The following is a 14,432-nucleotide window of genomic DNA, read 5'->3' on the forward strand; positions in this document are numbered from 1 at the left end:
CCCATCTCACAACGCCACGGTGCTTTGGGGCCCATCTCACAACGCCACGGTGCTTTGGGGCCCATCTCAACGCCACGGTGCTTTGGGGCCCCATCTCACAACGCCACGGTGCTTTGGGGCCCATCTCACAACGCCACGGTGCTTTGGGGCCCATCTCTCAACGCCACGGTGCTTTGGGGCCCATCTCACAACGCCACGGTGCTTTGGGGCCCATCTCACAACGCCACGGTGCTTTGGGGCCCCATCTCACAACGCCACGGTGCTTTGGGGCCCATCTCTCAACGCCACGGCGCTTTGGGGCCCATCTCAACGCCACAGCGCTTTGGGGCCCATCTCACAACGCCACGGTGCTTTGGGGCCCATCTCACAACGCCACGGTGCTTTGGGGCCCATCTCAACGCCACAGCGCTTTGGGGCCCATCTCACAACGCCACAGCGCTTTGGGGCCCGTCTCACAACGCCACGGTGCATGGACAGCCTCAAGGAACCTAGCGCCACACAGCCCTGTCCTCCAGCCACACTCACTGTCCACTGCTTGCAGACACAAACCAATTTGCTTCCACTATTTTAATTTACTTCATTTTCGACACAAACAACTCGTAGCACCCACCATCTTCCTGCAGATCACGCGTCACAAGTGAAATGCATGTTTGGAGGGACACAGATTAATGTATGGGTCACAGTTTTTCCAAACCGTTCGGCCACCGCTGCCTCTACCACTTCTCTCCTGCTTCTTTCTACCACCACTGCAATCTACGACTCCATGCTGCTCCAACGCCACTCCACATAACCTTTACCATTAACATGGTGAATCACATCCTGATGACAGATTCACCATTAACATGGTGAATCACATCTTGATGACAGATTCACCATGTTAATGGTGAATCACACCATGGCCGTTCAGCCCGGTGCGTTATCGTCAAGACATGCACCGCCATTCCGTGCCGTCGGTAAAATAAAAATGATTAATACATACAGAGATGCAATGACAGTTTAATGACAGATATCTATCTATCTATCTATCTATCTCTTTCTTAGTAACATTAATTTAGTGCCCAAGTTCAACCCAACTTCCCAACATCATCCGTTAATAATTCCCTCCCAAACAATGTGATCTATCATTAATATATCACATTACACCACACTGCACATCATTTCCTGTTCATATAGAACGGGTAAGGGCCCTAGTAGTACTATACTGTACTACGTATACTGTACTATTTTGATAACACATATTGTTTCAATTACTGGTTGAACACACCAGATTGAGAGATTTATTGCCATGGAAAGAGCCATTGAGGAAAGCTCAATATGAACAGGAAGGTCCTAGCTCAGAGGAATCTACAGTGTAAGTATCTTTTTTGTCAGGTGAAACCTTACTAGTGAATGTAGACGACAAGATCGCCACCTATACTAGGTCGTGATTGGCTGCTTCTAGCCAATGGGACAGCTTCTGGCCAATGGGAAGGGGAGAGGCATCCACGCGGGCTGCAGACAGCAACGCAGCAGAGAAGCCTGACCACAGTCACACTCACGGGGCGACGGTGAAGGAAGAGCTCAACCCGACACGGCGCGTACTACAGTTATTTACACCAAACGCGGCTAAAACAGCCGCAGCGTAAAGCCACGACAAAACGCAGTCATTGAACCACGCACAGAAGAACGTCGGAAACGAACGCCAACAGCGGCCACAAGGCGCGAGTCTCGCTAGATTGTGCCACACAAACACACACGTTACTAAAATAATAATCATACGGAGGAGACAGCGCTTCTTTCACCTGACAAATATCACTATGTGATCATTTCTTGTTTGGAAAGTATTAGACGCGGTATTTAATAACCTACACAAAAGAATTTGAGATATTTCAAAACTGCAATTTCACACTACTGTAGTATGCACACGTCATGTAAGGCAGATGACAAAACATCAAAGATGTTTGGCTTGGAATTAACTGTCTCTCCATTGCAAATGGCTTCCAGGAGTGAGTGGGTTCAAATAGTTTCCTTGCACTGTCTGATACTGTCCAGCATCCCCGGGCGCCCCGCCCCCAGGCGCCCCGCCCTGGAAACGTTCCCCCTCTCTCTCTCCACTCTCTCCCTGACCTCAAAGCTGCAGAGCACATTATTACAAAAGCATACACACTGTTACAGAGTAATGAAAACAAATGCTGGGTCTTCTGAGCATCACTCAGCGCCTCTGAAGCATTACCGGTATGCCATTTTGAAGATTATATAAGTTAATAATATCACAAGTATAAGTATTACAAATGAAAATAAAACCTCGTGATTCAAAAAACTACCGGGTGTGCGTCAGTGGCATTAAAGCCAGCTGTATCAGGTCATAAAGCAGGGGTGACATCACATCCTATACGGATTGCTGTTCCAGCAGGAATTTGGAGGTTGTGTGGCTAACCCTATGATATCACATCTTTCACTGTGAGAACAAAGCACAGCGCCAATAAAAACATGAGCCATCATTTACGTCACCCTCTCCTTGGGTTGTGTGAAGACATAAATCCTTCATCAAGTTGTGGCTCATAGCCTGTACAACAATTACCGTAGAACAGTGCTAGAGTGCTCCTAAACTGAAGGAAAAAAAAGAATATCCATTCACGTATGTAACACAATTACAGTAAATCTGAGAATTGTACACAATTGTAATACACTAGTGCCTATCCAGCTAACAGCAGGTTTACTACAATGGTACATTGTTACTTTGGCACTGGTACTATCACGCATTTTCTACTGAAAGCTTAATTACAACTTTGTTGTGGCTTGAATCAAGCTAGACTTGTAAAAACATAGCTCTATCTGAGGCACTGAAAATGCATGTTAATATAACAATCTGGGCCCGGCTCCAGCCTTTGAGGAGTAGCCCATAAAAAACACCAGCAGGACAACCCTAGGGCAAATAATCACACTTGCTGAGTGATGCTGTCTGTTTCTCCGTGCAATAAAAACACAGCTTGACTGACGGAGGGAACTGTATAGCTTTGCGCCTGCCAGTGAACTGCAGTGTCAGTGCAAAGCATTGTATGGCACTTAAACCTTACCCTATACACTTTGTTGACCGGAGTCCCCAGGGGTCTATAGGACCCCTCCGGTTTCCCCTCTATACACCATATCTCTTCAGTGAACACAGTTTATCCACAAATGATCATTTAGCTGGGTCCCCCCTGGAACTCCCTCAAGGACCCCTGGGGGTCCCCGGACCCCACTTTGGGAACCACTGCTCTACACCATATCTCTCACAGTTTATCTACAAGCTCTGCGACATGTGAGCTTGTAGATCGGCTATCTTCGTAGAACATTCTCGGCAGAGCAACGACACTAGGGTTCACGTTGTTAACAGGCCAGCTGTAGTGAGTGAGTAGATTGAAGCTGATCTGATGCATCTCGACAGCTAGAGGTTAAAGTGATGAAGCAACGCGATCTGTTACCCTATAGACTTTAAGGCTATAATTAATTATTCAGAGTTGCAGCCCAAATACTATTGGCTGCAATCAGTTTTGCTGTTCATTCTGATTCCAATCAATTGAACGTAATGCAACGATACACTCAACGCGTTACTCATGTAACGATACACTCAACTCACAATACGATACGTATCACGGTATGAGGTTCACAATACCCGAGCTTTATTCAAAAAAATTGAGTGGTGCAATCACTCCCTTACGGAGCTATGTGTGTGGCTGGCCTGGTGGCTGCCTGGGTCTGAGCACAAAAATAGCATGGTTGTTTTCATTTCTCATTTCTCTCCAAAAGCACTTGAATATGATGGAATGATTAAAGCTCACATTTCATATCACACACACGGACACACCATAATTTACTAGCCCCCTTTTTAAACCGATTAAATTGTTACATGCCTAATTGAAACACATCCCTAGGTGGTTTCAAATGGGAATAGGTTTTCTAGAGATGTATCTCTGTCTGGACATTCGGACACTGAAGCCTGATTTTATAACCTATTTTGTCGTATGACTGTGAACGACTCGCTGAAATATAGCCAAACTAGTTCAACAACCTTGGGTTGTGTGAAGACATAAATCCTTCATCAAGTTGTGGCTCATAGCCTGTACAACAATTACCGTAGAACAGTGCTGGGTCTGAGCACAAAAATAGCATGGTTGTTTTCATTTCTCATTTCTCTCCAAAAGCACTTGAATATGATGGAATGATTAAAGCTCACATTTCATATCACACACACGGACACACCATAATTTACTAGCCCCCTTTTTAAATCGATTAAATTGTTACATGCCTAATTGAAACACATCCCTAGGTGGTTTCAAATGGGAATAGGTTTTCTAGAGATGTATCTCTGTCTGGACATTCGGACACTGAAGCCTGATTTTATAACCTATTTTGTCGTATGACTGAACGACTCGCTGAAATATAGCCAAACTAGTTCTCAACTCGTCGCAGCGCTTTGTGAGCTCGTGGGACCCATCCCGGACCCCTTAAAAACAGGGTATCGTTTACTGTGTATAATTCACATCACAAGAGATCACTTTTGCTCACCTTGGTTCCCACACAAGCTTGGCCTTTCTTGTACTCCTTGTGACCCATCCTCTTGTCCAGCTTGCTCCACAGCGCCTTGGCCTTCCAGGAGGTGACCCTGGTCCTCAGCGTGCTGTAGAAGGTGGTGTTGTCCAGAGGGTCCAGGTCCAGCTGGCTACACAGGAGGTTGAAGGCCTGCAGCGTGCCCTTACAGGTGGAGGCCTGGACGAAGTTCTCAAACAGCTCCCTCTCCTCCCGCTCCTCCTCCATCTCCCCCATCTCACCAGAGAAGGACAGCCGAGGAGTATTATTTTTGGAGACTTGTGTGAGACTTGGGTCGGCGGTCTCCACCAGCTGTCCCTGTAGCTGGTAGCTACACCCTCTGCGTAGCCCCTCCAGTCATGCCCAGCCTGCGGGGAAAAAGAAAATAAAAGGGTCTGATGTAATCCTTAAAAAGCAAGGAATCCTTTAGTTCACATATGGCTTTTGGCAACTGATGTTTTCTCCGGTCTATTATTAGCTTCAGAGGACCATTCCAGATCCATTGGATCATTTTACTTGTTGGGAGGCCAATTCATTGGATCATTCAGCATGTGGCTATTTGATACTGCTTGTGATGTATTGCATATTGGATCTGCAAAATGCAGCATAGCTGTGCTTCATCTCTTGATGAATGGCTGCATCCTGTAATAATATATTGCAAACAACACATTTGTCTGGTGTAATTTAAGGAATTTACAGATGGCACTCTTTACGAGTCCCGACTGATCTTGAACATCTCAATGTGTAAACAGACACCAAACTCACACCCACTGTAACTGACAGATTCTAAAAGACGTCAAGACTTGAACATAATTAAGTAGGAAACATGAGAAAACTTGATGTGGTTAAACCATTCCCATGCATGTTTAATAGCATCTTAAATGGCAGGCTGTTTTTAGCCTACAGTAAATGGGACTTTTAACCCATTTTGACCTGGGAAAGATTCTGCAAATGTCTTCTAAATCCTGACAGTTTTCTTTGAAAAAGCTATGTTTTTCTATGTCAGTCGTTCTCAAACACTTTCATGTCACTTTTCACGATTCTTCAAAAATAGCAGACCTACAAGCTCGTAGCGCGCTATGAGCTTGTAGATCTGCTATTTTTCAATAGCTAAAGCATAACATAATGCTAACACCAAAAGGGGTTCCCGCACAAAATGGATTAATATGGAGACTCTGCTACTAGAACTACTTAACTTGTAAAGAGCCATTTGCTGCTCTATATAGCATGTACAGTATTGTGTCTCACTTGAAATCAAATTGAAACCAAAACAATTATATACGTAAATAGTAGTTGAAGTTTTTCATGTAACCACGTGAACCCTAGCATCCCTATTCTGGGCATGTTATAATAGGGACAAACATACTCTTCAGCAAAAATAGCAGAAGCCCAGAATGCATGCTTTTGCAGATCGGCTATTTTAATTTTTTGCTATTGACGAGCAACAAAGTATATAGGATTTAGGCGTTTAAGAAAGAATAAACAACAATTGGAATGATTCGCTGTAATTCCATTCCATGTGACAATAGTTCTCAAACCTTACAAAAGCACCATACAGTACAGTAAAGCACCACCACAATGATTACTACAACCCAGAACACCACTATTTGTTAGAGATAAGCAGCATTCTTTTCCCAGCGTGTATCTCTGGCTGTGGATAAGCAGGCAGAGCAAGTATGTCTTGCTCTCATGGTGTACCGTAGTGTTGTAGACAGACAAAGGGATTTTATTTCAGTCAAATCACCTCTCTAAAATTAGTTGGAATTATGCAACCCTACATTACTCTTGGTAATTTGGAATGGCTGCTTAGTACTCCACCCTAACATTATCTTCATAATTCATAATTATATAGTACTTAGTTACAGCACAGGCATGCATACAAATACCATTGTTAACCATTTAGGCCTGACGTCGAAATGAAAAAAAAAAAGAAAGCCTTCTGAAAGAATATATATTCACATAGTGATTTTTTGAAAATAGCAGACCTACAAGCTCGTAGCGCGGCACTCTGACATTTCACCCGTGTTCAGTGATAGAGAAAAATCACACCTGTGTGAACTGAGTGGTGCAACTCCCCTCTCTCTCCCCCCTCCTCTCCCCTCTCTCTCTCATTAGCAGGCACATATTGGGGCGGCGGTGGCTCAGGGGTAGAGTGCCTGGATGGGAACCGCAAGGTTGCCAGTTCGAACCCGGGCTCCCCCAGAGTTACTGTCGAAGTGTCCTTGAGCAAGACACTGAACCCCTAATTGCTCCCGATGTGCTAGTTGGTGCCTTGCATGGTTTCCGCTGTCATCGGTGTATGAATGGGTGAATGTAATGCACAATCTATGTAAAGCGCCTTGGATAAAGGCGCTATATAAATGCACCATTTACCATTTACCATTTACCAGGCAACAGTGCAGCACTAATACCATCTCTCTCTCTGTTTCTGGCACAACAGCGCCCCTACTGGTACTCAGTCATATACTGGTGCTCATGGCCACATAGGTGAACAGTAACACATAGGTGAACACGGACATTGCTGTTCCTTGGAGTGGTTGCACCACTCAAAAATCCTATACACCCACAATGGATGATGATTCTTCTTCTTCCTATGATAGGGCTTTTTTTATTTTTATGAAATATTAAAGAAGAGTACCTCAAGTTGCTGTACTTCAATATATTTTGATGATAAATATTTAGTGTTCTATAGGGTTACTCAAATCAGCAACTATTACCAAGCTAGAAAAATCTGTGCCAGCAGAGAACTACAGCCAAATATGGTAATATTCTAACTTAAATTATGTGTGTGTTCCTTTGGGTGGAGCCCATGGTTTCCGTTGTCGGTTTGAGAACTGTCTGCGTTTGATATTCCAGTGTCCTGTGGAAAGGAATGGGATGGGCCAATGGGAAGGTCAGACTGGTTGGGCTGGGCCAATGGGCTGGGCCAGGGGAAGGTCAGGCTGGGGCCAGCTTTAGTGCAATGTTTCCAAAACAATGGGTCCCAACAACTTTAGACATTTTCTAATAAATAAATTAAATTGATTGCGATGCAACATGTTGAGCTTGTAGATCGGCTATTTTCACTAATATATAGTGCTTAAAAGGTAGTGCAAATAGCTTTATATTCCGATAGTAATCATTGATATATAGAGTTTGCTCAGTAACGGGAGTCTCCCCGTCTGTCTAGCTCTTTAGGAAGCACAAAATGCATTTTCTGATGATTCACAATTTTATTTAATCAGCAGAGAGAACTCCCATATAGGATAAACAAGTGCAATTCAAAGTGAATTTAGCTCAATGGTAAAACGGTGAAAGTTTCAGCACTCGACGCCCAGGAAACCGGGTTCAAATGCGGGGGAGGAGATGAAAGTTACATAGGGCCGCTTTCGAGGCAGCGGTGGCCAAACGGCGGAAAATCTATCCTGATGCAATCGGATGCGCCATGACCCTGGAATCTAGGGAAAGTGACATTTTGATTTTACAATGTAAAGTGAGCTGTTATAGCCCCACCATGAGGCCGACTAATGTAATTATTTATTACATTAATTTTAATAATCATTATGAACCTCCCGTCCAAGTGTTGTGACTGTAGCTCCGACGGTTTCTGAGAGAAAAATACTTTTTGCATTTTCCCATGTAAGTGGATGGTAATTATAATGCACTTAATAATTTGTTAAAGTGAAAAAAGGGCTTAGTTAAGACCTCCATATTATTATGGTCAATGCCTGCGTGAAAAGTCGGAGCGATTGGTGCAGGCAGTGAGGAGCTACGACAGTGTTTCAGACATTGAGTGAATTATAGTATGATATGATGAGCAAGATTAAGTTGGTTATTGCTTCCAAGTATCGTTTTTTTTATATGTTTTGGGTTTCCCAGCCCTAGTTGGTCCCACAGTACTCAATGTGTCTGCATACCATTGGCCACGTGGCTGCAGTGTAGCTCTGAACTGCTCCATCAGCATTGATGTAACCACAGGCAACACCCATGCAGAACGCATGCACTGCTTCAACCGCAACCATGGCTGGTGGCATTCTTCTGCCACAGAGCCCACTCCGTAGGATTCAGTCAAGTTTTGTATTATTTTTAACCCATTTTGGGCGGGAACCCCTTTTGGTGTTTTAAAGCATTGTTATACTTTGGCTATTGAAAAATAGCAGATCTACAAGCTCATAGCGCGGCACCGAGTGCAGCGCTATGAACTTGTAGTTGTAGGTCTGCTATTTTTGAAAAATCGTGACAATGTGCCTCAAATATAATTATTACAGAGTGAACATTTTTAACTCAAATCTTTGCTTCTGGGACAACATATTTTCAGATGGGGGGGTTGGAGTTATATTACATATAATTTTCCCTTGACATGAAATATTGAGCTGCACCACTGACACAGAAACATAAGGTTTTTCAGAAGACATTTTTTTAAATTTCGACGTCAGGCCTAGATGGGTTAATGAGTGAGAAGTGGCATGTTGTGCAGCAGTCATGTATGAAGAAGACAGGACTTGCTGCCCATACTGTACTATGTAATGAATGAGTCTATGTTATTCTGGTGTGAGGGTTCTTTTTTTTACCTGGAAAAGGTGTGGCACATAAATAGCATTTGCTCTAACGTCATAATTGCAATAGCTTCTTTTGCCAGATGTGACTTAATGTGAAACACATGTTGTCTATTCAATAATTGTATAGGCCAGTCAGTGGTGAACTTCCATCTCGGTGAACCACTAAGAAGTGGTCATGGCCAAAAAAACGTAAACGCAATGCTTTTTTCAACGTTATCTTTGCAGTGGACACAAACTGCAAATAGCCATAAGTGATCTCGTTGGAATGTTCAAAATGTAGACATGCTGACTAGATTAATGCAATGGCCATTGCGTTTAAAGTGAACGGTAAAAAAGGCAGCACTATTGGAACCATCTGGTAGAGAAGTCTGTGTGGGTTAATGAAAAGGTACCACATGCTGTCATAGCAAAGCTCACGCTCAGCGCTCCAAACGTTATTGTCCCAGACAGAATCCTATGACTTCACCATCTTAGTCTGACAGAATGGAAAGTCAGCTGTGGGCAGACGACGGAACCAACCCACAGAACGGCTGTAAAAAAAGACATTGCGCCGGAGCGCGAGCGCGTGCGCGCACATGCACACGCACACACAGTCACACACACACACACACACACACACCCACACACACCCACACCCCTATCTGTTTAGAAAATCTGACTGTGACTGAATGAGAAGTAGAGAATCTGAGACAGTCTGAGGCAATGATTAGTTAATTTTTAAACACTGGCTTATACGAATAAATCAGTGAACTGTTATTAATGTTTGTTTAACCATTTAACACATTTTGGGCGGGAACCCCTTTTGGTGTTCGCATTATGTTATGCTTTAGCTATTGAAAAATAGCAGATCTACAAGCTCATAGGTCTGCTATTTTTGAAAAATCAAAGAACGACTGACATAGGTCAAAATGTCTCAGGTCAAAATGGGTTAAACAAATAATGACTACCAACTGAACTCTGTACTGCACCCACTGTCAACCGTGTTTTAACAGTACTAATGATAGTTTGCAGATAGTGCAGGTTCATCTTCACACTCTCAGAGTTAAATGAACACTGTGAAAACGAACACTGTGAAAACACTTTTCAAAAGAATTATGCAATCATCTGTGTTATGCAGCCGTAGCCTCATTCCATATACAGGATACAGGTAGGCAAGCATATCTGAAGGTAATGGCATGCTATCAGATTCCAGTAAGACGGAGGAATTTCAGGGATGTGAAATATGTAGTTGTTACACCTGGCGTCCCGGAGAATCAAATCAAAAACACACAGCACGTCGCACACACTCACCTCACACACACACATCATCTCATATAATCTATTGATAATACTCAGTAAGTCAACTTTGAGAACGACATTTGGCGTTCTCAATGGCGTCTTATCCTGATCACTATACTACCAGATGCCAAGTCAATATCAAGCAAGACAGCACATTGACTCACTGTAGTACATTACTACTGTCTTGTCCATTTACCAAAGCACATTGTGGTCCGTTTGTTTGATTTTCAATACACCACACTACAAGTCTGAAGCTCTAAATAGACACATATTGACATGCATTGAGAGACACTGGTATGGCCCTTTAAAACCCATTTTGGGCGGGAACCCCTTTTGGTGTTATAGCATTATGTTATGCTTTAGCTATTGAAAAATAGCAGATCTACAAGCTCATAGTGCGCCACTGAGTGGCGCGCTACGAGCTTGTAGGTCTGCTATTTTTGAAAAATCGAAGAAGCACTGACAGAGAAACATAGCTTTTTCAGAAAATTGTCAAGATGTAGAAGATATTTTTTAGAATCTGATCTGCAGGTCAAAATGGGTTAACCATTAATTCATCTCCAACCAATGACATGCTGTCTGCCGTCCGTTGGCGCGGCAGCGGTGCTGTGTTTACATAGCCTGAGGCTATCAGAAAAACAATAGGAAGCTGCATGACGACATGAGGAAAACAGTGGGAGTGCTGGGAATTTGGGAATGACACAGTGCAGCCAGCAGCAAGTTACAGTAATTACAGACTAGACTGGACTGAAGGAAACCAGGAAGGAACTTTCTGCCCCTCGATAAGCAGGCAGCATGCAGGCCTCGGAAAACAGTCTAGTCGACATCCAGACCTTCAGCAGGAAAACAGTCTATAGTCCAGTTGACATCCAGCCCTTCAGCAGGAAAACGGTCTAGTCCAGTTGACATCTAGCCCTTCAGCAGGAAAACAGTCTATAGTCCAGTTGACATCCAGCCCTTCAGCAGGAAAACGGTCTAGTCCAGTTGACATCTAGCCCTTCAGCAGGAAAACAGTCTATAGTCCAGTTGACATCCAGCCCTTCAGCAGGAAAACGGTCTAGTCCAGTTGACATCTAGCCCTTCAGAAGGCCCCTGAACACCATAGTTATCTCACATCTCTGAATATATGCGGCTGCTTTTTCCAAGTATCATCAGTGCCAAAGCACAAGAGGTCAAACGCAGTGTTATCTGGCTTGCCATGCAAATCCCTTGACTCCTTCAAAACTGCTCTCAAAGGGCACCTACGGACGGATGCAATTCGAAACTGGCCCCCGTAAAAATCTGAATCCCCCACCCACCCGTTTCCCCTCACTGTATACAGTATGTTTCTTTTCCCTTTTTACCTGATGATTTCTTTTTTTTACTATATAGTTGTGTATATTCGTACGTCCGTCTCTGTCAATGTTTTGATGAATTGAAAATGGTGGGCCCTATTGTAAACAAGTGTAATGCTTTATGGTGTCGTCCACTCCACTCACTGTTAACAGTTTTTGTATTGAGTTGTACTTGAAATGTACTGTAATTCTGCAAACTGTTAATAAATCAATTAATCAATCAATCAATCAATGCCCTAAAATAAAAGCCTGGGTACAGAGGCTAGGCTTGCCCCAATTAATGTCAGGCATTAACAATAAATAAATAAATGGGAACCCCTTTTGGTGTTTTAAACATTATGTTATGATTTAGCTATTTTAAAATAGCAGATCTACAAGCTCATAGCGCGCCACCGAGTGGCGCGCTACGAGCTTGTAGGTCTGCTATTTTTGAAAAATCGAAGAACGACTGACATAGAAACATAGACAAGACATTTTTAGAATCTGATCTCAGGTCAGAATGGGTAAATCCACATGTTGGCTTCTGAAGACAACAGCCAGTCATCAGCAGGTCCATTTGAACCCCACGGGCCGCATGCTCGCCACATGTCCTTTTTGGACCGAGGTTTGTTCTGGACATACTTCAGAGACTTCGGACACACAGAATTACTCCCTGGTTATTCAGAGTCAGACATAAATAATCCACTTAACCAAATATTTGGATCCTGCACAGTCACACATTCTTTGCCTCGTTTGTTACAGAGAGGAAGTAAGTAGTCAACCAAACTGCTTATCGTCACAGTGTGTGGCGAACAGATAAAGATGAAGAATACTCTGTCTGGTTTTATCACACAAGACTTCTGGATGAATGAAATATGTGCAACTGGCGTAAAGCGCACATGCAGGTCTGGGCCGTGGCTCAGCGGTCCAGGCACCTTGGCTGGTAATCCAGTCTGGCAGTGTGCCGCGGGTTCGACTCCCGTTCCCGACAGCCTTCACTGCACGTCTCCCCCCCCCCCCCCATCTCTCTCCCCATTTCCTGTCAGCCTACTGTCTGTCCCTACATAAAATATATATAAAATACAGGCGAAAGCCAAATAAATTATAAAAAATAAATAAAATTAATGTAGGATTGCAAATAAGTGATGGAAAAAACTGGAAAGCATTGGCAAAATCTCAAACAGGACCTGTTAAGTGTTATTGTACACTGACCATGGAGTGAGTGACAGTGGCTCAAGAGGGAGAGCTGCCATCTTGGAGCCAGAAGGGTCCGTGACCGTCTCGTCTTCATGTCTAAAAGCGTCCTAGAGCAGGACACTGAACTGCTGACTGCTCTCATGGTTGCCTCATTGGTTTGTGAATGGGTGAATGTAAACACACATTTTAAAGCATTTAGGCCTGATGTCGAAATATTAAAAAAAAAAGTCTTCTGAAATAATATATATTCAAAGATTTGTGCCGCATTTTCACGAATTTTCAAAAAGAGCAGATCTGCTATTTTTCAATAGCTAAAGTATAACATAATGCTTAGTTAAAACACCAAAAGGGGTTTCCGTACAGAATGGGTTAAAGCATTTTGTATCAAATGTGCTACAGAAATGCTTACTTTTTTAATTAATATTGGGATCCACTATATTATAAGTATGAAAACATTCCGTCTGTGTCTCTGTATAACCCTGTCGGCACATCCTGTGACCCACCACATGGTCCCGAGAAATAGTGTTTTTGACGACAGTTTGTGCCACTGCAAGGCATCCATAGTGAAGCCCATGAGCCCTGCAGGGAAACCATCCTGCTACCCTAATAGAAAGGGGTGCATGAGCACCTGGCCGTTCATTCGTGCTCTATCTCCGACCAAGCCACACTTCCACCACACATCTCTCTATGCAAAATAAAACCTGCACACTCCCACAAAAGACATAGACTACATTGCATTCGCCAAAAATGTCTTATTTACTGTTTAAATATTACTTTTCTGAAACACGCTATTCTTGCTCAACCTCAACAGCCTACGTCAGAATCGTCATGTTGGCGTCTACTACGCCAACTACGTTCACTTAATGGGGCCAGTCCTTCACAGTGACACACGCGTTAGATGAACCACGCGACCGGCATGGTTTATACCCCTCAATGTCGTGCCTACTCTACACTGCCATCCCAAGTCCCCTCCCCCTTTCACTGCTCCTGTGTGTGACCTGTGAACTACTCTCTGACTGCACTGTGGCTTGATTTATATGTGCGAGGTTGAAATGTAATGCACATAAATTAATTATAGGTCCAGCAAGCAAATCATGATTGGCTGTTTGTGCTCAATAGGTCACCATCACATTCCGATTTTAGCTGTTGTATTTTGTATGACATTTATTTGGGCCAGTAGTTTCATATCTATCCTTTTTCCGACCAACACAGAACATGCTAACGGTGTTAGCGCGTTAGCATCCATCTTGCTTTTGATTTATATGTGCGAGGTGGAAATGTAATGCACATAAATTAATTATAGGTCCAGCAAGCAAATCATGATTGTCTGTTTGTGCTCAATAGGTCACCATCACATTCCGATTTTAGGTGTTGTGTTTTGGATGACATTTTGACCAGTAGTTTCATATCTATCCTTTTTCCTTTGACCAACACAGACCATGCTAACGGTGTTAGCGCGTTAGCATCACACAGCTTACAGCGTCAGTGTTGCATGAATACTTTCAACCATGACAATGCCGACTACTTTTGCTACACACACTTCCAAAGGATTATGGAG

At 43.4% G+C, this 14,432-nt stretch overlaps 1 protein-coding gene across 12 annotated transcripts in view; it reads right to left on the reverse strand.

Moving 5' to 3' along the window:
* mical2a (microtubule associated monooxygenase, calponin and LIM domain containing 2a) overlaps window positions 1-14,432 on the reverse strand; it is a 66,183-nt gene that overhangs the window by 44,199 nt on the left and 7,552 nt on the right. For all 12 annotated transcript variants that reach the window (XR_013963975.1, XR_013963976.1, XR_013963977.1 and 9 more), the window contains exon 2: window positions 4,528-4,916. Coding sequence is in view for 3 of the 12 variants with exons in the window: in XM_080762239.1 (XP_080618365.1) it covers window positions 4,528-4,785 (258 nt within the window). In the remaining 9 variants the exon portion in view is untranslated. The remainder of the gene's footprint in view (window positions 1-4,527; window positions 4,917-14,432) is intronic.

Source organism: Protomyctophum bolini (assembly GCF_963924005.1).
Source record: "Protomyctophum bolini genome assembly, chromosome: 1".
Lineage (NCBI taxonomy): Eukaryota > Metazoa > Chordata > Actinopteri > Myctophiformes > Myctophidae > Protomyctophum > Protomyctophum bolini.